Source organism: Phalacrocorax aristotelis, chromosome 3, assembly GCF_949628215.1.
Source record: "Phalacrocorax aristotelis chromosome 3, bGulAri2.1, whole genome shotgun sequence".
Lineage (NCBI taxonomy): Eukaryota > Metazoa > Chordata > Aves > Suliformes > Phalacrocoracidae > Phalacrocorax > Phalacrocorax aristotelis.
This window is the reverse complement of record NC_134278.1, coordinates 26,129,149-26,155,502: the sequence shown is the minus strand read 5'-3', so window position 1 is coordinate 26,155,502 and position 26,354 is coordinate 26,129,149. Positions and strand designations below refer to the sequence as shown.

Below are 26,354 nucleotides of genomic sequence, written 5' to 3'. Positions count from 1 at the left end.
AAGGGACAGCCAAATATGGGTGACACAGTTATGGGCGTTTGCTACAGGCCACCTGATCAAGAAGAGGAAGTTGATAAAACCTTCTACAGACAGCTGGAAGTAGCCTCACAATCGCAAGCCCTGGTCCTCATGGGGGACTTCAACCACCCACATATTTGCTGGAAAAGCAACACAGCAAGCCATGCACAATCCAGAAGGTTCCTGCAGAGCATCAGGGACAATATTTTGATGCAGGTGGTAGAGAAGCCAACGAGGCAAGATGTGCTGCTCAACCTTACCTAAACAAACAAGGAAGGGCTGGTTGAGGATGTCAGAGTTGGGGGTAGCCTTGGCTGCAGCGACCATGAGATGGTCAAGTGTAGGATACTGCGAGGTAGAAGCAGGGCAACGAGTCCAATTACAAGCTTAGACTTCAAGAGAGCCATCTTTGGCCTCTTCAAAGACCTGCTTTGGAGGAATCCCATGGGATAGGGCTCTGGAAGGCAGGGGGGTCCAAGAGAGCTGGACAGTATTCAAGGACCACCTCCTCCAAGCTCAAGATCGGTGCATCCCCAGGAGGAAGAAGTCAGGCAGAGGAGCCAGGAGACCCACATGGATGAGCAAAGAGCTTCTAGAGAAACTCAAATGGAAGAGGGAGGTTCACAGTATGTGGAAAAAGGGACTGGCCACTTGGGAGGAATATAGGAATGTTGTCAGTGTATGCAGAGATGCAATGAGGAAGGCCAAGGCCCACCTGGAACAGAACCTGTTGAGGGATGTCAAAGATAACAAGAAGGGCTTCTTTAAATACATCTCCAGTAAAAGGAAGACTGGGGATACAGTGGGCCCACTGCTGAACAAGGAAGGGGCCCTGGTGGCACAAGACACAGAGAAGGCGGAGTTACTGAGTGCCTTCTTTGCCTTGGTCTTTACTGCTAAGGCTGGCCCTCAGGCATCCCAGCCTCCAGAGAAGAGAGGACAAATCTGGAGAAAGGAAGACCTACCACCGCTTGAGAAGGATTGGGTCAGAGATCACCTATGCAAACTGGATCCTCACAAATCCATGGGCCCTGATGGGATTCACCCATGAGCGCTGAGGGAGCTGGTGGATGTTCTTGATGAGCCACTCTTCATCATCTTTGAAAGGTCATGGAGGACAGGAGAGGTGCCCGAGGGCTGGAGGAAAGCAAATGTCACTCCAATCTTCCAAAAGGGCAAAAAGGAGGACCTGGGGAACTAGAAGCCAGTCAGCCTCACCTCCATTCCTGGAAAGGTGATGGAGCAGTTCATCCTGGAGGTCATCTCCAGGCATGTTGAGGACAAGAAGGTTATCAGAAACAGTCAAAGTTGATTCACCAAGGGAATATCATGCTTGACCAACTTGATAGCCTTCTATGATGGCGTGACTGGCTGGGTCGACGAAGGGAGAGCAGTGGATGTTGTCTATCTTGACTTCAGCAAGGCTTTTGACACTGTCTCCCATAGCCTCCTCACAGGCAAGCTAAGGAAGTGTGGGTTGGATGAGTGGACAGTGAGGTGGATAGAGAACTGGCTCAACAACAGATCTCAGAGGGTTGTGATCAATAGAGCAGAGTCTGGATGGAGGCCTGTCACTAGTAGTGCTCCCCAGGGGTCTGTTCTGGGTCCAGTCCTGTTCAGCTTATTCATCAATGACCTGGATGATGGGGTAGAGTGTAACCTCAGTAAGTTTGCTGATGATACCAAGCTGGGAGGAGTGGCTGATACACCAGAAGGCTGTGCTGCCATCTAACGAGACCTGGACAGGCTGGAGAGCTGGGCCGAGGGGAACCTGATGAAATTCAACAAGAACAAGTGCAAGGTCCTGCACCTGGGGAGAAACAACCCCATGCACTGGTACAGGCTGGGGGCTGAACTACTGGAAAGCGGCTCTGTTGAGAAGGACCTGGGAGTGCTGGTGGACAGCAAGGTGATCATGAGGCAGCCATGTGCCCTTGTGGCCAAGAAGGCCAATGGTATCCTGGGGTGCATAAAAAGGAGTGTGGCCAGCAGGTTGAGGGACGTTATCCTCCCCCTCTACTCTGCCCTACTGAGACCACATTTGGAGTAGTGCGTCCAGTTTTGGGCCCCCCGGTTTAAGAAGGACGCGGAACTGCTTGAGCAAGTCCAGCACAGAGCTATCAAGATCATCAGGGCACTGCAGTGCCTCCCTTAATTAGGAAAGGCTGAGAGGCTTGGGTTTGTTTAGCCTGGAGAAGACTGAGGGGGGATTTCATCAATACCTATAAATATCTAAAGGGAGGGTGTCAGGATGATGGGACCGGACCCTTTTCAGTGGTGCCCAGTGTCAGGACAACGGGCAATGGGCACAAACTGGAACACAGGAAGTTCCAGCGAAACATGAGAAAAAACCTGTTTACTGTGAGGGTGACAGAGCAGTGGAACAGGCTGCCCAGGGAGGTTGTGGATTCTCCTTGCCTGGAGACAGTCAAAACCCACCTGGATGCGTTTCTGTGTCCCCTGCTCTGGGTGTCCCTGCTCAAGCAGGGAGGTTGGACGAGATGATCTCCAGAGGTCCCTTCCAACCCCTACAATTCTGTGATTTTTATCAATGATCTGGATGAGGGGATCGAGTGCACCCTCCATAAGTTTGCAGATGATGCCAAGCTAGACGGGAGCATTGATCTGCTTGAGCGTAGGAAGGCTTTGCAGAGGCATATGGACAGGCTGGAGAGATGGGCCGAGGTCAATTGTATGAGGTTCAGCAAGGCCAAGTGCCAAGTTCTGCATCTGGGTTGGGGCAATCCCAAGCACAAGTACAGGCTGGGTGTAGAAGGGATTGAAAGCAGCCCTGAGGAAAAGGACTTGGGGGTCTTGGTTGATGAGAAGTTCAACATGACCCAGAAACATGCGCTCACAGCCCAGAAAGCCAACCGTACCCTGTGCTGCATCAAAAGATGCGTAGCCAGCAGGTCCAGGGAAGTGATTCTCCCCCTGAACATTGCTCTTTTGAGACCCCACCTGGAGTACCATGTTCAGCTCTGGGGCCTCAACAGGAGAAGGACATGTAGCTGTTGGAGCAGGTCCAGAGGAGGAGCACAAAGATGATCAGAGGGCTGGAGGTGTCCCTGCCCACAGCAGGGGGGTTGGACTAGATGATCTTCTTCCAACCCAAACCATTCTATCATTTAGCTTAAAATATAATGATAAAGCAGTACAGTATGGATCAAGAATGAATGCTGGATATAGGAATATCAGAAGCTAGGGAAATACAGCTGATAACATTGAGATATTAAGAATGTATCAGATTCTAGTAGAATGAAGTCTTCCTGGTCATGGAAGACCCAAGAGAGGAAGATATAGGGAGGGAAGAGGAGAGTGGGAAGAGCATAGTTTTTCTGTGGACCTCCTACAACCTTAAAGAACGTTCTCCTTTGGCTTTGGACTAGGATCAAGTTGATCAATCTTCTATTACTCTGTCCTCATGTATGGACTCTTTTACTAATTCAGTAGCAGGCAACCTGTATGGCATGGAGCTCCAACAAGTGTCCTGCCTTGGTGCAAAGTTTTCATTTGCATATGCATAACATCCATGTTTATTCACACTATATAGGTAAATTTCTTTCAAACATCCAGTTCTCAGGGGTCTGAAAACCCACTGTTTGACTTGTCATTATTTAAGACCTCTTACCTATCCATCTAGCTCACTGAAAGATCATATGGTATTTGTAATTGAATGACTCATCTTGAAATATGTAAACAGAATGCTATGAAGATTAAATGTCTAATAGTAAATTTGATATTTGTCCAACATTCATCTTTAAAAAGAACATTTTAATTTTTTCTCAGAAGAAGAAAAAAATATGGCAGCCTAAATTATCTCTCCATGTTACAAGTCAAAAGGCAGATGTAAATAACATTTCAGCTTCTTAAAATGTTGAGAAACAACTTCCAGAAGAGAATCATCACTGCTCAAAATTAATACCTTGTTTAAAAGGTACTCTGAATTTTCTCCAGACTGACTGACTATTTTAATTATCCAATCTGAAGTATTTTACCAATGAAAGCACTTATAGTAGGACTGGCTAGAGTATAGAAAGGCTTTTAAAGGATCCAGTATTGTAGCATTAATAAAAGGAAAAGATTATTTTGCGTAAATGAAATTCTCCTCATTAATTCTCTCCAGAATTCCTCAGGATGGTTAAGTAAGGCTTCAGCTTTCTCTTCTCTAGTTGAAGTATTCAGTTAATGAATTTGGGTAAAAAGATGGCAAAATTATGCCAGTGACACAATTAAAGAATTAGAAAATCATGTTCTTACGTGATAAGATGCACAGATTTAACCAGGTTAAGAAATATTTTTTTAAAAAGTTTAAAGCAATATTTTCTTTCAGTGAAATAGATTACTTAATTACTTGAGGGATTAGAAATTTATGGACAAAGTTGTACCCAGCCTCAGTGAAAGATTTAAGCACAGTTCTAAGAAAAACAAAATTAGTAATATTCACAGATAAGCACATACTATATGATTGAACAAACCCGTGATTTGGAGAACTGAATTCTGAAGTTTTTCTCTAGTTCCTTCTCATGTGGCTCTCCTAGTGACTTCAGAACTTTTTCTAAATAGCAGTTCAATAAAATGAGTGAAGACAGTTCCAGCATTTGATCCAATAATACTTACAGGAACAAACTAATGCTTAGAACAATTCAATTTAAGTTATTGGTATTATATGAGGGATATAGATGATCCTGTGATGAGTCTAAAAGGTAGACTGTAAGACAGCAGGAGAAAAACTGGCACTGCCTCTAGTCAATATTGGTCTATGAAGAGCACGTGTTGATGTTTTCACCATGGATTGTTCATAGAAGTGCACTGCATAAGATGGGAAATGAAATTCCAGTAGAGCATTGCCAGAATACTGATTATCCAAATACTGCCTTATTTACAGTATTAGAAAGATAGAAAACTATTTTACTGGATTTTTTAGTAGTTATGTACAGCTTTAGCTATCTCAGTAGTTATTTGAAGCTTTTATCAAGGAAATCTACAGCTTCCATATTTGACTACCCTGTTATGAGAAAGTAACTTATAGAAAATATATTGTTACTGGCGTAAAACTCCATACAAAGCTACATGTGGGACAGATATTTCAATGTATTTCATTCATAGGTGCATAGAATCCTATAACAGTTGGGGCTGGAATGGAGCCATCGAGATTGTCTTGTCCAAACCCATACCCAAATATGTTCCTTTTAATGCAGCCAAGGATGCTATTGTCTTTTTTGCTACAAAGGCACATTACTGGATCATTAAGGTGACCAAAGATGCAAACCCCTTTATTCCAAGGAAAATTAATCACCAAGAACTTCTGAAAACTCCAAAGTATAACATAACAGCTTCTTCAGATGACTACATGTTTATCATGTAGAACAAGCTTCACACTGGTAAGTGCCAGACATCTTGAAAAAAAAAAAGGCAACAGGAGTTTATTTTGTTTCCAGCCCAACAATTAAATTTTAAAGTATTTGTAAGGAAAAGGAAACCAAGAAATTTAAAGTTATTCTACAACCCTTTTCTATATAATATGAAGAGCTATTTCCAACAGATATGTTTTATAGCTCTAGAAACATAAGGAAAGCTGAAAAACTCTCACCTGCAACGTCAAATTAAGTGGTTAATCACTATTATCATGGTGAACAATTGTGGTGGCTTAACCCTGGGCTGACAGGTAAGCTTCTCACCTGGTCACTACTCACTCCCCACCCTGGCAGGATGGGGAAGAGAACTGGAAGGATGAAAGTGAGGAAAAAACCCACTTTGTGGGTTAAGATAAAGACAGTAGTAAGTGAAAGGAAAAAAAGTTAAAACACCTCCAAATGATGTAAAAGTAATCATTCCCACCCACAGATTGATACCCGGCCAGTCTCCAAGCAATGGCTGCTTTGGAAAATTCCCTCCCAGTTTTATAACTGATCATGATGTCATACGATATGGAAAATCTCTTTGATACCTTGGGGTCAGCTGTCCCAGCTAAGTCCCCTCCCATCTTCTTGTGCAACCCCAGCCTACTTGCTGGAGGTCACTGACCAAAAAACAGAGAACACCTTGACGCTGTGTGAGCACTGTTGAACAATAGCTAAAACACTGCTGAGTTATCACCACCGTTTTGGTCACCAGTCTAAAACAAAGGACCATACAGCCTATGATGAAGAAAATTAACTCCATTCCAGCTGGATCCAGTACAGCAGTTCATTATTATCTTGTCTTTACAGTAACAGTCTGGTAACTTTATGTGGTAGTCAACAATAAATTTTGAGTATATACAGTGATTATTTGATCTGGATGTCTGGGAACCATTTCTGTAAATTACAAAGTCTCCAAACTACTCATCTACAAATAGCTTTCCTTAATTTTTTTTTCTATTTTACAGTTTTCCCACTATGCAGCAAAATATCTAACAATTCCCCTTTATTTTTACCATTGCTGAACACAATACATATTTCAGAAAAATTTAATCTGAATAATGTGACTTTGCTAATGTTGAGCAGAAATGGTTTGTTTAGGCTTTAATCTGTCCAGTGATAATTCATGTGACATAAGTTTCTCATCCATGAGATAATACTTCAGGCATTTCTAAAATACATATTGAGATAGAACATAGGAATACTTTAGTTAGATGAAGTACTGAAAGACTAAGTCATGGTAACAGAGCTTCAATTTCCTCTAATTGAGCTAACTCTAGGTAAGCCTGAATATCTGAACATCGCACAACTGTACACAGCATGGACACAAACATTGTTATATTCAGCTACACAAAATAAGTTTAATATATTCTGTAACAAAATTTAAAAGTATTTCTTACCCATTCATAAGAAACAATCCAACAGCCACGAGCAATTCCCAGCAAAACATTCAAGGTACGACGAGGACTCCCTGCAACTACATGACTTGTTGTTTCACCTACATCATCTGAGAATAAAAAGTCTCCAAGTTTATTCACCACCTGAATTACTGTATTTTGTTCCCTGAAAAGAAGAAAAGGAAAAAAACCCATAAAATGTTGACAGATATGCAGAATTATAAAAGCATATACACACAACAAAAATTAACTCAAACTGTCCTCATTTCTTTCCTAATTATTTCTTATCCTCTCTCACTGAGCCTTTACCCATTTGCTAGCTCTAAATTCATCAGCCCTCCCACAGAGTCCAAACAGACCCTTTTCTCTCACCACACAATCATATCTACTTGCACATCAAAGCTCCTTTGTCCCCCATATCTATCTTGTCTGTTTAAATAGAAGCTTTTGAGTCAGGAATTATCTAACATTTTGTTTGTGTACAAAGCCTAGTACAACAGAGCCTAATTCTTGTTTGCTTTTGTAGTAAGCAGTACAAGTAAACTAAATTTTTACGCTAATGGTTTATACATTAAAAACACGTACTCATGTTACTCATGTTGACTAAAACTTACTCAAAAAAGTATTACCAGGAAATGCAAACATTTAGACACAGCAATCTTATGAGGTTTTCATTAGAAGCACCAGAGTTTCAGCATCTGAATAAAATGCTGTGTCTAAATTTAGAGAGAAGTCTTAAAGTTCTGGCTTGCTACCTATACATCCGAACCAATGGTTTCATTTAAAAATTCACTTATCCTTAAATACAATTATAATTAAACACAAAATCCAGAATGGGCACCTATAGCTGGAATTCTACTTTGACTTCTCTACATAGCTACACTGAGGCACACAAATATATAATCATGAAAACAGTGACATCTTGGTATCATTAGAGAAAAGCTGTTTCATGAGAACAATTTACTGTTCTTAATTATTATTATAAATCATTATTACAAATGTTCATTAAAGATTTGTAAATGAAAGCCCAGTTCCAGTACTCTCTCTGGTCCTTTCAGTTGACTTGGAAATGTCCGTGGCATACTACTACAACATAAAATAATTAAGCACGAAATTGAACACAGTCACATCTATCACGATGGTGACCCTCTCAGGTAAAACATTTAAGTTAATCACTGACATAATGCGAGCACACTCAGAACATCTCCAGAAGCCTCTGGGGTTACTTTCATTCTCACTACATTTCATTTCACAGAAAGTAACTCAATTAAGTCTCCCCAAATACACAAGCTAAAGCAGACACTACCTTTGAGGAACTAAAACAAAACCTGCAAAAAATTCTTCATGGAGAATGCAATGATCTATATTTTTAAGAAGCTTCAAAAAGATAAATGAATAGTAAAAGCAAACAGTGTAGCAAATTAACTTCACATATTAAGACAAAAAGTGATATTGTATGTGGAGACACACCAAAAAAATTAAACAACAACAAAAAAATCAAACCACTGACTTAACTGTTAACCGCTTCACTCCAGACACTGATTAATGGGAAATCTGGCCTTGGCTATATTGCCTTGAATGTTACTGGCATATTTACTATTCATTTGATGAGTTTTAACTTGACATAGCCTAAAAGGGAATGTTTTTGCAACACTGCAACCCATAGGGGCTGGCCCTGCCTACGCTGCATGCTCAGGGGATGCATTTCCATGTTCTACCTGAAGCTTATCTTCTTTCCTGTGTCTGCACAAAATTCCTTACAATGAGAGGAGTAAGTCCTATTGTCCAAGAACTGAATCGAAGATATCTTATAAATCACAGTGAAAACTCACTAGTTTATACTTCAGTCAGCTGCAAAAACTGCTGGATGCAAATTTACAGCAAAATTTCACTGAATTAGTGATTCAGAAAAACAGGTAGCTGCTGGCAGTGAATCAGAGAGCAACACTTAATAGAATCTCAAAACCCAATGCCATAAACCCACTGACGTCATGATCTTTAAATTTACATTCTAATGAACCACTTTTGAGGCTGTAGCTACTGGGTAGCAGAATTGGCTTTTGGCCAGTGAGTTGTACACTTTGGAGGACTGTTTTCTGTTCTTTAGTTCTTTCAGAAGCAGTCCCTTTCCCTTCATCCATTTACAGGTTGATGAATGCCTACAACTGTAGACAGTCAAAAGCATGATCTTGATGAAGTTCTGAAGAAAAGCAATTGTTGTCACCAGACTTTTTTATTTAATAAAATAGTAATTGGCTAGTGGGAAAAATCATCATAGAAGCAACATAAAAGAAATAATATATTAATGACCTCTTTCAACAAAAGAACTTCTTCCCCAGCTCTTCCAGGATTTGTTCTCCTCTCCTCTGTTTTCCACTACTCCTATCTGCACTTGTAGCTATTATCTCTACCTCCCCCACAGTGATCCTGTATTGCCTGACTTGCAAAGTGCATTTTACAGTCTTGGTGTTACCAACATCCAGTCACATTAAATACAAGAAAAGTATTAATTCAATTTTATATTTCTGACATATGTTAGTATACCTGTTAATAGCTACTGACAACCATTTACAAAGAACTTCTAAAAGGATAGCCACCAAGTGCTGTTTCTGAGTACTTTGTATCTATGTAACTGTCAAGATTTAATTACTTCAAACCTGAAACAGATTTGTGGGTAGTAGAAATATCTTCAGTTTTGAAAAAGAATTAAAAAAAACTGTAAGCAAGTGTAGTATAAAATATGGAACTGTGCTTTTGTTGGATGTTCTTTATGCTGTAAGACTTTTAAGAGAATGATAAGAGCATGCCAGAAAATTATTAACTCTCCCCCAAAATATGCAGTGGCAGCTGCCTCTAATGTTTTGAAGCTAAGTGGCCAAAAAGCCTACAACTGGTATTTCTTCAGCAACTATTTATATGAAAAAAAATATTTTGAACTGGTGTTTCAGATTATGACTTTTTAAATAGAAATAATGAAAATGTATGGGGAAAAAGCTAAGTCTTGGGCTGCAAGCATGAACCATTTACTACATAAAATTCCTTCTTATGCCTCCTTCAGAAAAATTCAAAACTTGCTTAAGATTTTAGTTTCATTGCTCTGAAGCCCTGTTGAGTTCACCTATGGAACAACTACTTCAGTCTGCACCACAGCAAGACAAACATACATACACACTGCGGATAGCAACAACATATACATGTATGTACATGTTTCTAGCCGGAATACAGAATGCAATAAAAGTATTTTAACATATGGCCCAAAGATATATTTCATTTTGTATAGGCATAAAAAGATTATAAACAATTAAGTTTAAACGGTGTGCTTACTAAAGAATCAAAATGTTTAATACTTACTCGGAAGACATACTCGTCATAACTAGTGTCCTTGTTGGCTAGAGATATGAAAGAGACAAGAAAACATCAAAAATCTGAAAAGTTTTCCCCTTTGAAAGAAACCTTAAATTAGAAACTGTTCCATTAAAAGGACTAAACTACTTCATACTTACAGTATCACTTAGGGAAAAGGCTGTACTAATTAACACCTGTACTAGAAATATTAAATTTTGAGTACAAGGAAGGAAGGAAACCCCTTAATCGCATCTGGTATCAAAGCATCAAATACAGCAGAACACAGGAATATAAGCTTTCATTAGTAAAAACAAAAAGGAAAGGATTTCTAGACTGGGATGCCACAGAAAAAAGGATAGTATTTGTCTTCTGTCTTTTCCTTCTGATCAGGTTGAAAGGAAAAGGCAGCCTACCTCCCACAAAGAAAACCTGTATTTTCAAATTATTTCAGTTATTTCCAAAAGAAAGGCAGAAACTACCTGAAATGCTGCAGAAACAAGAGTATATTTATTGTAAAATTATTAAAATTATACTTTATTTTTATTTTGATAGTGTAGCTTTTCTTTGCTTTTTTTGGCACAACTTCAGTATTTTAAGTCCAGGTTTTTAAGTAAGCATTCTTTCACTCTTAAATCTAGTCTAGTGAATAAAAGCTGTCAAAGCAATATAATGTACAAGGTATACTCAGAGTACAGCAATCCTTAAACCAGCAATTCTCATGCACCTTAAAAAAGCAGGCCCCTTTTCCCCTGCAATACCCTCCATAGCTTATGTGCAAAGTAGGAGTGTTTGCCCCACACAGACTTTAAATAAGCTTTTTAAGAATTAGTATTACAGAGGAAGAAGTATCTTTTGGTCATCAGCAATGACTATGAAGCCTCCAGCACGCACAAAGGTAGAACAAAACATGACTTTTAGCCGTATCAGAGAAATGCATAACTAAAGACAACATCGTCATCAAAAAATATATGTTAGATGCTTTGTAAATCTTAGCTAAGAATTGCTTGTAGCTACAGGAACATGCACAAGTACATATACGTAAACATTTTAAGTTTGTAGAAAAAGTAGATCGACTGACTTTCATACAATGATTTTCAAATAACTAATTTTCAAAATCAATATGATTCTCAAATTATTTCTCTAGATAACTACTGCTCCATAAGAAATAATCATTCCCATTTCTGCCCCACCAACATATTACAACCACAAGCAGTAAGTTCCCGAAGTCTTTGGTAAAATTCAGTTTCCTTTGAGTAACGTAGTGAGCTGAGACCACAAAAATATTTTGATTTGGATTAGAGCTGGTAGCACAGGCCAAAAAAGACTTGAGGGGAACTCATTTTAACCAGCAATGAATCACAGAACAGAAGATAGAACATAGTCTGATGCAACTCCACCCATCCTCTCTTATCAGTACAAAACTGTTCTCCATTAAGTGTTCAAGCAATGTGTCACATTTAAGAATGGAGTTCCTTGGAATTCTCTCCCAGACTAATAGACTGTAGGCTAATAGTGTTCACCACGACTGTTCATTATATGAACAATCTTTGCATAAATAAAACACAATTTAGATACCATTGACAAGCTAGATAATTAAAGATAACACAAAAGGTAGTCTTTTCAACATACACATGGTAATTTCATTCTGTGGCTGAGTAAATCTGAAAAACATAAAACCCAGATACTATATATGTCTTCAGAAGCAACATAATGTAGCATATTCAATAATTTTTAAAATTTATGATAAATAAGTACTCAGACAACATTATGTAAGCTATACAATACTTCAGAACCGAAAATACACATAAAGTGAAAATGTAAAAACAATCAGCAATAGAATGGAACAAAACTTCAAAGGAGGCAAGGATGAAATGTTTATATTGAAATATTTCTTTTAGAGAAATTCTATGCAGTATTTTTGGAAATGTAAGTTTCTAAATTCTAACTTATTGCCAGCAACACTTACGGATGATGCCTTAAGCCTACTGCTAGCCTGACAATTGAAGATAACATGCACTTACCTGTAATCAAAAGTTGTTGTATTCTTAGCCAAAAGACTTTCTACTGCATTAGTTTCAACTCCAAAAAAAGCAGTCACATTTAATTGCTCTTGCAAGTCCCAAGAACTTTACAGCTTCAGTTCCTCATTTGAGTTTTATACACAGAGTTTGAACAAAAATTGTAACAATGCAACAATATATATTAAATATATCTATCATAACATGAATATAAACTCAAAATTTGAGTGTACACTAAAAAAAAAATCTAGTAAGAGACTGAATGAGGGTTCTTGTGTCAGAAGGATTGCAATATTAGGCACTCTACTGCACACGTTAGGTCAGATGATTGAAATTGGACATGGGGCTACATTATACAATAGTGAGGACATACCTCATACTATCTTAATAGATGTTGTTGGATTTGCATAAACTCCTGAATATTAAAGGACCCTGGGGTATGACAACCTAGGAAGGGACAAAACAGTGCTTAAAAGTAAGGTTTTACTCTTCTCTGTCCAATCTGTCTGGGCTGAAAACCGCATCTGTTGAATATCTATGCTTCAGCATCATGATGATGTTCTCTTTCAGCATCTGACGCCAAGCCTCACTGCCATCCGAATGAAGCTCTTTGGCTAGGTGTCTGGAGTTACATCCACACAAAAGAATTGCACTAGGTTCTTGGGGCCCTTACTAGCTCCAAAGCCAGATCCTGATGTGCCTGTTCAGAACGTGCAGAAAAATACCCTTCCTCACAACTTTTTATAAATGAAATGTCATGGAAGTATTACTAATCAGACCACTACTTTTGCCAAACTTGGGTTAAAAAACCCACCCGTTACTGTAAAACAAGGCCAGAGCAGCTTGAGATCCTACAGCTGCTTCTTCAGCTTCCGAGCAGAAATGTTTGTTAACAGTTCCTTAATACCTTATCTATAGGAAGTGAAAATACTGGATCCTCACAAATTGTGAAAGCTGGAGCCTGCCCTGACATTAGCCTGCAAAGTCAGCTTTCGATTGTAGCTTTTATGCTACAACATATAGGATAAAAGGTGGTGCCATGCGTATGCTGGGCAAATGTTCTGTCAGTGTGCTTCAAAGTGATTCAAAGACTCAAGAATGCAGAAGGATGCATACAAAAGCTAGAAATTGGAATAAATTTAATTTCTTCCAAACTATTATTTCATTTTAATTCAGAACTGCATATTTTTGCAAGTTAGAGGTCATTTGCTAAGCAGACAACATTTTGTTTTATTGCTTCAGTAAGACAAGCAGTCCTCTTTAATTACAGTTACCAAGCAGAAAACTTAGCCAAACATGTTTTTGATTTTCAGTTGTACATTTTTCAAGTTAATTGCTTCCCCCCTTGCTATGCAATTTTTCTTCTATGATTTCCGTGTCTGTTTTATTTTACATGTTGCTTTTATTGCAAAAAATTTTTTTGAGCTAGCATTTTCTTTTCTGACCAGCAAAAAGACATCTGGTGAGCATCATTATGAGTTCTAATGCACATTTGTAGTAGGATTATTATTAATAAAACACTGGAGAAGGTGGTATTAAGTTAACTGGTCCTTTTATTTATCATTAATCTCTGAACCCTGAAGAGTTGCATATCTGTACTCTAAATGAGAACACACTTCTTTCTGAACTACTTTTTAGGTCTGGAATACAGGCTGTGTTATAAATGACATGCTTCAGCTTTCCTTTATGTATTTCTTAGGAGCACAGTTGCATTAAGTATTTCTTTAGAGTCTGCCAACAACAAGATTTTCCTAAGTCATCTGAAATATAAAACATGCATTTCAGTAGCTCAAAGGAAACAGTATTTGTAAATCTTCCCAGTACTTAAAAGACGTGATACTTCCTATATGCTAACTGACCTACACCACAGAAGAGGCATCCGACCTCAAAATGTATTTTTCACTTCTAAGTTTGAGCCGGTGTTTCTTGGAGCTAAAGGAACAGTAAGAGAAGAGTCTTGTTTTGTACAACCTGCTTTTCAAGAAAGTGTACTCAAATTTTGTTTCCTTAAGAAAGTAATGAGTTGTTTTTCATAAGTGACAAATGAATTAAAATGTGACCATAAAATATGTTTTGCCAGGTCAGTGCTCAAGAATAAAGTGCATTCATGCTAAGAATGGACTTGATAGGAATAGTTTTACATTTGTGACTGATTAAATTCCAGTCTAAGTATATTAGATCTCATTTTGTCTTTGGGTCAAGAACCTGGGTCTCAGGCATTTTTCAAGAAAGGATTTCAACCAATAAATACCACTTTTGAATTTTATATTACTTAGTCCAAATGCTCCTCTTATGCCTTAAAGTTGACTGAAGTTCTGAAAGAAATAAGCTTCAGTATACTCTGAAACTCAGACGTATGCTGTGATAGGGTTAAAAAAAGACATTCACCTTCAGGACTCAAAAAGACAGTTACCCTATGTGAGTATATATATGTGCCAATATACCAGGGTAAAGGACTTCTGGTGGGGTGGGAGGGAAGCAGGGGAAAGCAATGCATGCATGTGCAAACAAAGTGTGAGTACAAGATTATTATGCTGTTTTGTACTCTTCCAATCCCCTTTTTTCTCTAGGTCCATCAGATGGTTCTGAAATTGGTTCAGAACTCATGTACTCACTTTTGATCTTTACAGCTCTATTTCAGAACTAACAATCTTCAGTCCTACTAGCACATGAACCAAAAACCAGAGCCATGTGTAGCATGGGAATAGTCAAAGTTCAGGTTAATTTCACTCTGCTTTTATCTAGGAAGGCTGTAATGAGGATCCAAAACTTTAAGGCTGTTTTTAGAAACAATCTATAAATTGTGCTACATTAATTTATTCTATTTAAGTAATTGTGGTTCATAGCTGAAAATAATTGGTAATTGTAATGAATTATTACTATTCAGTAGTTTTAAACAGCAATTATTCAAAGTTGTAATTTACTTTCTGGCTGGCCTTTCTCCTCTTATCAGTCCTTTAATACTGATATTTTTCCAGTTTCTTCTGGCTGCAAACTCAATTTCCACTGTAATTTCCTGACCAAATATAGCACCTCTGTTTTGGTCCTAGAAAGATGTGAAAAATGCACCCATCCTAACTAAATCAATACTACCATGGGGAAAGATGAAAAAATAAAGCAGGCTATAAGAAGACAGAAAAATAAGATGACATAGCAGGTGTCTGGGCAACAGCTTTCCTTCACTGCCAAAGATGAGAAAAAAAGACAAATCCTATAATCACGGACATAGGAACCCTGACATCTTCTGTTGGCAAGATTAAGGATGAAGAATAGCTTCAAACTTTTCAGACTAGCAGCGTCACAGTTTACAACTTACTGACACTTGCGGTTTTCCACACATAATCATAATAGCTAACAACTATATTTTTTATATATATATATATATAAATCTACTACGGTGGTTACAAAACTCTGTAGCAAGGGACAGCTTTCACAGCATTCTGCAACTTCAAAGGACAGGTTTACCTGTCTGTGATCATTAGCAAAACTAGAGACTGACTTTTTCTGGTAGGACAGACAAAGGGGAGAGCAGATGCTCCTTCCCACCCCTTTGACTGCGACCAAAAATTTCTAAGTCGATCAACATGACATGAAAAAAGCCAACAAGCATGATTATCATTTCTGCAAGCACAGATAGCAGTAATTCCTATTCTGATGGGAAGCCCAAGCATTTCCAACAGGTACAAATTAGGGGCTGGCTTCCTGGTCAGCATTGCTCAGGAAAAGAAGCAGCCCGGTTCTCAACTGTATTTTACTAGGAAGGTTTCACCTCTTGACCATATAATGTGAAACATGAGGAGACACAGAGGGGGAGACTGCCAGTGTGACAGAAGTGAAACTCAAGAAGTAGAATGCTAAGGGGAGGAGAAAGCTACTTTATAGTTTAGATTCTAATAGAAAACAAAAGCTTGGGTGAAGGAAGGACATTCCCTCACCCCAAAAAAGTCACAAGACAGGAGAAAGAGGAACAACATCATAGGACAACATTATGTTGTGGAGAAAACTCATACATGCAAGCAGAAACATTTTGAAGACCACACTAAGGCATAAATTAATTACATCATTAGCACCAAATAAAGCCCAGTGTAAACTCACCTTCCCAAATGATCTGTGAGAAAGTCAGGCATAGTTAATTTTTTCTGCTGAAATTTTAAGCAACGTGAACTACTTCCCCCCAACCCCCAGCTCCACCAAAGTTAACAAAAATAGTTTGTACCCTTCTGCAAATAATTTCAACAAAAAATTAGGAATGATGGAGGAGTGAATCTGTTTCATCTGTTCAGACATTAAAAACTGTTTATGCTTTTATAATGATCCAATGAAGTGAACAATTCCTCTTGACAGCTGACTAATTACCAAGTAAAAGCACTTCATAAAGCTTCAGCTGAAATACCCTATGCCCTAACTGTGAGATAAAAACCAAGCCTCAAGGGTAGTGGGCAACAGTAGAGTAGCTTCAGTGAAATTAATGGTTTGATTTTAAGCCCTTATCAGCCATCCATTCCATTTTTGGTAATGGCGGTTGCCACCCGTCATGGAAGGTTCATTAGAAATTATGTTTGCCTCAGCTACTTTATTGCAGACATCAGTGGCTCAGTTAATACTGCTCACATGGGTCATACACTGGGCAGAAGCAACTGAGGCACAGAGAGACTTTCCACTCCACAGGTCGTAGGGATGAAACCATTTTAAGAGGGAAAGAACCACTTTGCATCACCCTGTTAGATACTGGATTTGCACAATTATTAACACCATGAGGTTAATTTGGATAGTTGAAGTCTTCTGGAGATTGCCAACTATGCAGGAATGAGTGGAATTTCAGGTGAAGATACTCCTGAGCGCATTTGCAGCCCCAAAACAAAACTCAAGCCTGGATTTATGCTAGGTTTAGTGTTAAGACACAAGACTGTAAACTTCAGTAAATACGCTGCTGACAAGATTGTAACCCACTTGATGATAGTCAATAACCTGAGTTAAAGCTTTACTGCCCTCTAGACAATATGGTAAACAACCGAACAATACTTATTTCAGGTTTTGAGGTGCAACAGCAATATTATGAAGGGTAGAATAATAATGAAAAAAAAAAAACCCAACCACTTTTTTTTTATTTTTAGGATCTTGAAGGATTATGAGTTTATCATACATGCACATAATTCTTTCAGAAAAGATCTTTTGTAGTGAGTACTTATGATCAACAGCCACTGTTTTTACCATTTCTGATACTTTATACTAGTAGGAAGTAGTACATCTGTTAAGGAGTAGTGTGGTGCAAGATTTTTTTCTGTTTAACTGATCGCGTATTTATATTCCTGTTCCATGCAGACTTCTTTGTGAGCTCATAATTCAATTCTACAAAGACCACAACTCTAATACATAAAATGGTTAATTTCAGTGTAGAAAAGAATGGTGGTATTTGTTAAATTATTAAAAATGGTTAATGACATCAAATGCTGATGAAATGGAGTTTAGGAAGTCTTTTGTTCAGATTGATTTTCAACAATTTTCAAGAGCTGTAAACTATCATTTAGAAAGCAGTTCTATCAACTAAAGGATTTCTGGCCTATAGAGTCATGCCAGATACCAGTAGGTTTATGTAGGGTGTTCATTTTCCCAAGATCTAAATTTCCCCAAAACAAGAGGATCTAACCAGCAGTGGCTTTTCCTCTTGGTAGTTTCTGATGTGAAGAGGGAAAACAGTTTCAGTTTTACACTGATTCTTTACCAAACTAGCTGCAGTCCAGGTGACTGATTGGTTTTCTGGCATGATAGTTATGACCTCAGTGTTAAATATAACAGTGTACCCCAAAACTAGAAAAGAATTGTATTTTACCAGCAACTAAAGTTATAGCATACATACATATCTTCAGCAGTAAGGTATGTTTGTCTCAAGCATGGACTGTATGGTCTCACTTTTTACACAATATTTATACACTGTTCCCCTCATGCTCTGAGCCAGAAAGAGTTCCGTTTCTAGCACCTAAGCCTCCCTTCCACCATCAAATCCAAGTATGCCACAGACTTTTAAATAAAAGGATGGAGATGGTATAGACGTACTTCAAATAACTTGGGATTCTAGGATTTTATTCTTGGTACGTATCCCTACCTACTGTTCACCATGGAGAGCTCTCAAGCAATTTCCTACTTACATAAAAGTAATAATAAAAACCATGTTCTGACTTTATGTAAAACCTCATAAATAGTCTCTGGACCAAAAATCACCATACCTACCAATCTCATGGGACAGAGAAGGGAAAAAAAAAAACCAAACGACACAGTGGAGTTTTATTTCTTAATTCAATGCAGACAAAAATCAAAATTCTCCATATACTTAAGCCACTATTTCTTTAACATATTGGATCTTCTTCAGAACCTTATTCATCTGTTGACTGAATAGATATTTAGTGACAATTTTATATAAAAACTTGGGTGAATTCAACTCCTGGATCTTAACTACCCTGCCTGCTAAGATGACAAACTGCAAAGTCAACCACCTCCTATATCACTGTGATGGCACATCTTTCCAGTCTTCCAAACAGCAACCCATACAAGAGCATGAACACCTGTGTCCCTGGGACAACAGGGAACACCCTAAACTTGAGTTGAGAGGAGGTTGTGCCTTTTGCTATAGAAAGGTACTGACTTGAAAAGACACTTTTATCAAGTTAAGAAAGACCATAGCACTTCAGTAGGTAGTCCAGAATAGCTAGCATAAAACCTGTCATAAAGAGAATGATTTCTGGAGATCCAAGGCCATGAATCAGCCCACTAGGTCTACAGGAGATCTTCCTAGCAGGAATGGTAGCATCCCTAAGTGTTGATAACAAAGCTGTTGCCATTAGGACATAGTCCAAAGCATGCACTGTAAGGTGGAGCAACAGATGTCTGGAGTATGACTTCTGTTCTGGAAGCCCTCAGCTAGATGTGGGACAAGTGTGGGGGACAAATTCACTAGCTGGACAAAGTCCAGAACCAGAACTGCCTTGTGAAGGTTGAGTGAAAATACTCATGAGATTAAACACACAGCAGGACTTATAAAACTGTCTCAAACCATGGGATACCTCAGCAACATTTACAGTGCTATCCTCTGAAAAGCTTGAGCATGGCCAGTAAGTACTAAGCCACAGGCAGTATTCTGAGACTCTGCTTTTCAAATATTTAATAAGCATATCTTTCAGTGATTTTAACCATCTCACATTAACCTTGATGATACTAATTGTAGTTTTCCCTTTACGTCACTCTTATAGCATTCAGTATTTTTAAATCCATTAGGCCAATATGAGGTTCTTAGATTTTTTTTTTCATTACTTAATACCAAAAGAAAGAGAATTAGAATTTTATCAAATAAGTATCTGCATATTCCATTTATATGAAACAAATACTAACACTCCTTATTGATATGACATTTTGTTCTCAAATTCTAGTATTATTACAAAATGTGGACATTTGGAACAAACAAATGACCACAGCTATATTTTGGATATAGTAATAGCATAAGCTGTGTCTTGCCAGTAAAAATAAACTTTCTTGTTGGATTTCAGTGTCCCATTCACTGGTTTCAGACATTCCAAGGAAGCAAATTTTCTGCAGTGATGCATAAATTAGATCCTTTTATCAATGCCATTTCAAAGTTTTGTCCCACAATGTAGTCTGCTCAAAAGCTTGTTTCCCAACAACTTGTTTCTTCAACTTTATGTTTAGTCAGCTAGATAACTACAGTTAAACAACAATTGTTCAGTTGTCATCAGCTAGGGTTGGTCAGACACTTTCAGGATTACTTCATGTGAGATGAGACATCTTTTAAACAAGAAACATTCTAGGATCAAGTCAGATATGAATAAAAACCATACCACCAGACATTTGGTCAATACAATAAAAGTTTCTCAACGGTACCATGCAAACACTCTTATAATTTGTGGCTTCAGTCACTCATCGCTACACCCAGACGCAAACAATTTGAATAATTTTCAGTGACCATTTGTCCACCACCCCCATTACTTCAAGTATGTTCCCCAGACCACAAACATGGAGGTAGTTCCAGTTTCTTCACTGTTAACTGTAAGTGAGCTCACGTGCTTCCACCTTGTCTAATTCGCACTAGTTTAATATTAATTTGCAGCTCAAAGTAAGTAACATTTCAAGTGTCAGTGTTTAAAATATGCACCTATTCAAAGGAACTACAAAATCTAAATTAGAAGGAAAACATTAAAAGATGTTGTCCCCTAAAGTGATACAATCTGTTTAAGACAGTCTACAAATGCACATATCAAACACAGACATAAAGTTACTTCCCTGAATGTCTGGCAAGATGCTTCATATTTTATAACAACAGATTTTTCAGGATATTAAAATTTGTTTTGCCATGAATAAAATATTTTCAAAAAGAAGTATTTTGATAACAGGATCTATCAATGGCCTGCTTCACACTAATTGATCCACAGCATGAGATTAGATTATTTGTAATAATTTTCTCTTCTCTCAAAAATATCTTAAGTTCATAAGTTCTTAGGTTCATAACTTTGCTTTCACCCAAATCCAAGAGCTAGAGAAATACAAGCCAAGATGAATCTGTTTAAAAACAAAACTGAAGGAATTTCAGTTAAGTCCATACTGTCTTCTCTGTGAAAATATGGTTTTAATTGTCCCTTATGATTCTTAACTGCTTTTTTTTTCTCATGGCTGAAGACTTTCTTCTATTCACTCAGAAAACAGTATTTTAAGGGTTTTTTTGAGTGTAAAATTGATTCCAGTTGCATTTCTAGTGATGTGATACCATTAGGTCCTTTAAAAGATATCCACCACCTCTCATATCACTCTAAAAAATGGAACAACTTTTTATTTGAACAAAAATGGCAGTTAACTGGTTATTCATAATGAATCTTTCTCTGACCTGTTTAAAACACAAAATGCTTACATTTGTGACATGCAACAGGTGTTGCAATAAATATAACGTTAAGTAATGAAGTGAGCACTCAACTCTCATACCAACAGATTAGCACCACTGTCACTAACTTGTTTGAATACATTTTTTGTTTTATGATTTTTGATTATTTCACTTTGTCCTCCCTATGCAAAGCAACAAAGAACTATGTATTCAATTTCATGTAATAATTAAAAAAATGCATCACAATGCATAAAGGGTTTATTTTATCCCTGCAATCTAGTGTCATCAACCTCGATATCTAGACCAGGGAAGCCACCTGCTGACATTCATAGGCATTAATCCAAAGTGTTTATCCTACCAACTCTGTATGAGAAGAATCTGGAACTATCCTCAGTTATTAGTTGTTTTGTCTCAAAACTAAGAAGTACAAAACTCCAGGACAGCTTTATGAATCTATCTTTATGTGCTGCATTTGAATAGGTACAACACACCAAAACTCCTGGGTTTTTTGGGGTGGTGATGTCATTTTAAATCCAAAAAGCTTGTTTCTGAAGCCATTAAAGATTCATGAAAATCTTACTTATCCTCCCCCAACATGCCTGCAGCTAGCTGCCATTATAAACTGCTCTGTCTTCACGGTTTTTGTTAGCTGACACTACAATTCTAGATAACTTTGATAGAAGTCTTCCATGTTACAAGTACAATAAGCATGCCTATATAAATAGTATAAAGAAAGAAAATACGAGTACTTGTAATCTAAACTTGTGACCTAAAACTACCTGAACAAAGTGATTCTTGATTTTAACTTCAGCTAAGACAAAATGCAAGAGACTCAATGTGCGCGAGGTTTTGAAGTAAACAAATGCATAATACGATAACACAGCAGAGAAATATAGAATCTACAGCTTGATTTATGTTAAAGAAACTACAAACGACAAATGGAAATAACGATGGAAGTAAATAAGGTTAATGCTTACGCCCAGTCATATTTCCAAAGATATTTTTGTATGGCTTTTTAAATATTTACTATCACATAGTGAACTCCAATTGCCTACTGAAATGCATTTACTGTAGTGAGTTAATCATAACTGCAGTGTTCAACGTAGTAAACACTCTAGTGAATGAGTTATAACTAAAGTACTCTAAAAAGTTTCAGTTCAGACATTGTCTGGGAATTACATACAGCAAACATTCAAAATGTTATTAAAGAGGTATTAGATTTCAAACTTTTATGAAAAAACTAACTGCAATTTATACTGCTTTCCAAATTAAAAGATTTAAAATTAAGTAATGAATTTAACAGATTACACTTACAACAGATTCTCAAAACACCAGCAATATAATCTGAAGCCTCATTTTGGAACTATTCAGTACAAAACTGCACATACTCTACAATGACTATAATTTCAAGGGTTTTTTTTTCTTTCTTTTTAGATATAAAAGGTCTGGAGATTCACATAGCCACATTTCTGGAAATGTTAGTCCATTAAAATAGCTGGGAAATGGCTTTTTTTTGCACTTGTATTTTTAACGTAAACTTTAAGACTTAAAAAAACATTAGAAAATTCTTCATGAATCTTCATGATTCAATAAAATCATATCTTAAAATATTTGTGCTATTTCTCTCACTTTTTGTCTCGGGCAAAGTTAACAAACTAAAATCTTCTAACATTACTTCATTTTCACGTCAAACATTAGCAACATGTTGCAATGTTTAAGCTGCAGCCACTGAAAAAAAGTGTTTATTAAGAATTTGTGTGATGTTTGGTTGCTTTTAGAAAGCCTCAAGAACAGGTTTTGACTGGGACTAGAGAAGCTTTGCAACTTCAATCTTTTAAAAAATTTAGATACGGCCTAATTTTGTTCAAAACATTATCCTCTTAAAATTGCTTCACTAAGAATTTCCTAGGGATCTCTAACATTGGCTTTATTAATTTTGCATGTAGGTATGCATACAAACAATGGAAAATAGCTCTTAGACAGAGATATTAATAAACATTCAATACATATTAACTGATTGAGGAAAATACAAAGTGAAAATTTTCAGTGCAACAGTCTGGCTGCCCGACTGTCTGGTTAAACCACATAAAACCTTTTTGTGAAGTTCTTTTTACTTTTCAGTCAAACAAAAAAAAATCCCCAACATTGTCTCGATATAGTTTTGCACAAACTGCAACTGGAAACCTTTAAAATTATTAAACCCCAAACTTTGTTTCATGTCATGAGTGCATATGCTGCTATTTTAGTGATATTTGAGTCAAATTGTATTATCACCCAGCTGAAATGGATGGACGAAAGAAGCCATCTCAAAACACCGGAGAGGAATTTTATCCAGCTACTGCTTAGCTTTTGCTACTGTTAAACACCTCACAGAGCATGCTTTGCAAGCAGACACCAAGCAGAACCGTTCAAAGATACCACCTTTGACTGCAAGGCCAGTTTTGAAAAAAGAGGAACAATAAAAAAGAACTTCATATTGCTTTTTCTGTCTCTTCAGTATGTAATAATTACGTTGGGATCTTTCCTTAAGAGAAATTAATCAAAACTAGTAGTACTGTGTAATGCTCTTGTAGTTTAATTACACAGAAGGAATCAGTACCAACAAATCTGATACGTCTCCAAGCACCATTTCTGCAGGTGGCCTTAGGATGAGCCATTGACTGTGGTTTGTGAATATATGTTTAGCAGCTTTAGCCAGATTTATGTGGCAGTAAATTGATCTGGATAGATCAGTTTCAGCCTAAAAAGTGTACCATTTCAATAGGACATGGATCTAGAGTGAAGTTCACTTATACATTCTCCATAATACTTAGCTATACAAATAATATATATGTATGTATTTAGGAAAAGAAAGTGAACAAATACTTAAGAAAAGTAACAAGCAGTAAGGTGCAGGCAAGAAGTAAAATTATAATTTTAACCCAGAGATCATTGGTCCATGGAGATTAATATCCCACCTTCAGGATGTTTAAAAGGTTGAACAGCCTAGTAATTGTACCTCTTCAGGACTTTTACAGAAAAGAGGATCAAAATCTGTGATCAATCACTTTGAAACTCCACCAAGAGCTACCAATGAAAAACCCACGCAATTTATTTCATATAATTACCTCAGACATCTTTTAGTGCTTTAGGACTTCCAACTCTCAAAACAATCCATTGCTCATTTTAACTGTATGACTTGCTACTTCCCTTTTACAAGGGAAAAACACCTGGAAAAGATTCAGCGCTGACCCAATCCTCTCACTTTTTTTTTACATCCAAACCAAGATCAGTTAAGAAATTTAGCTTTACCTGAGCCTAGAAGAAAATACTGCATAAGTCTTTATCCTGCAGAAGCATCCACTGGGGATGATCCACTATAAACCAAAAACCCCTACCCCATTTAGTAACCCCTCCAAGAAGTGTAGGCATCTTTTCAGGTTACTTCACTAGCTTTTCAGCCGAAAGTTTGAGCTGGCTTACCAAGTCTTTATCCTGCAGAAGCATCCACTGGGGATGATCCACTATAAACCAAAAACCCCTACCCCCCATTTAGTAACTCCTCCAAGAAGTGTAGGCATCTTTTCAGGTTACTTCACGAGGTTTTCAGCTGAAAGTTTGAGCTGGCTTACCAACCTCCAGCATCAACTTGGCACAGGCTCTGCCACCACAAGTTACCAGAAAGCTGAGTTCCATAGTTATACATATTGTCTTTGAGGGTATAACATTTCGAGGAAAGTGAGATTCGGAAAAGTCTTTAAATTGATAATGCACATCCTTTTTGTACATTCATACATTTAAATTGAGAATGTATTTCCTTTTTGTACATACAAAGTGCACTCAGTGATTCTCCAAGAAAAAGAAAAATCTTAAACAATATGTCCAGTTAAACTGACCTTTTGGAGTCTTCTAGTTTTTCTTAACCCCTCATTGTGCTTATTCTTTTGTTCATTAAAAATGCATTTGCAAGAGTCGTCAGTAACATGACACTCTGAAACTTCTTTTTCATCACCTAGAAACCAAATTTCAAAACTTGAAATGAAAAACGCATCTTGTGAAATGAAACTGCCACCAATTACTTTACCATAGCACATAGATCTATGTACAATTAATATACCCAAGTTAATAATTTATAACAGTTATTTTTCCATTTTATTTCAGTAACGGAAAAAAGAATGACACTCAAGCATCTGACTTCATCTTTCAGTACCTTATCTTGTAAACAAACTAGCTGTAAAACTCCCAATTTCCAATATTTTGAAGCTATAAACTACAAGTAGAGAATCAGCTAAATTGCTTTCTGTTTATTACAAAGTTTACAATTTCTCTGAATACAGAGTTATTTAAAAGTCTGAAGCCACAGTAGCTAGATTTTTACTTTCTTACGGAAATGTCAACGCTTTCAGTACACACTCTGTTTATCCAGTATGACCTGTGGGTCTGAAACACGTTTTCAAACACTTTGCAAGCAAGTCTAGCAAGCTGTTAGCAGGCAAGGATTGCGTGCGCATGCAAGCTAATCAGCCCTATTAGTTATAAAAAGGCACCATCCATAAGCACGTACTCTAATGTGGCTGCCAAAAAGCAGTATCTTTCATCACTTATTTTGTGAATTAACATATATATAATTCTTCAGCACTGTCAGTATGACTTTTAAAAGCACTAAATAATGAACTTTTGAATAATTTGAGAAATTAGCTTGATTGCAAAAGATGAAAAACTCTTCTACCTTTTGATCAATGAAGTTTCAATTCCTGAAGATTTAAGTAGATTATTTTTCCCAAATTTAATTCAATGGAGTCTACTTTAGGACATCTGTTAATTTTTTATTTCAAAGAAATGCATGAGACCAGTTAAAAAAGTTTAATAATTAGTGATTAAAGTGGCCTAAATTCAGCTCCTCCCAAATAAGCTGCTTCTGATTATTTCTGGAAAGTACTGAAGGGTAGTATCCGTATTTACTAGTCTTACTGCATATATAAATAAGAATAATTTGTTTTTCCTCAGTCAGCTACTTAAACTCTTAATCCTTGAGATGACAGAACAATAACAAATTACAACACAAAAAATAACGTTTTCCACTACTGATCACTTTAAAATTATAACCTTTAAACTAGTCAAAATTTAATCACTTCCTCACACTGAAGTTACAAGTTTCACAGGAATTTACACAGCATTACAGTAATTTTTGTGTAATACAAGTAAACCTAGGTTTCAGGTAAAATCGTTAATTTAAGCTCAATATTTAAATACGAAGTGTCATTTAACAAAGGGAGAACGAATTACTTAACTACATTATTTTTATTTAATATTG

General features: G+C 37.2%; 1 protein-coding gene across 5 annotated transcripts in view; it reads right to left on the bottom strand.

The window, feature by feature from the left end:
• MCPH1 (microcephalin 1) overlaps positions 1-26,354 on the bottom strand; it is a 146,579-nt gene that overhangs the window by 98,867 nt on the left and 21,358 nt on the right. For all 5 annotated transcript variants that reach the window (XM_075086940.1, XM_075086939.1, XM_075086938.1 and 2 more), the window contains 3 exons: positions 24,937-25,052; positions 10,169-10,206; positions 6,821-6,983 (listed from right to left, as the gene is read on the bottom strand). In XM_075086940.1, the coding sequence (XP_074943041.1) occupies positions 6,821-6,983; positions 10,169-10,206; positions 24,937-25,052 (317 nt within the window). The remainder of the gene's footprint in view (positions 1-6,820; positions 6,984-10,168; positions 10,207-24,936; positions 25,053-26,354) is intronic.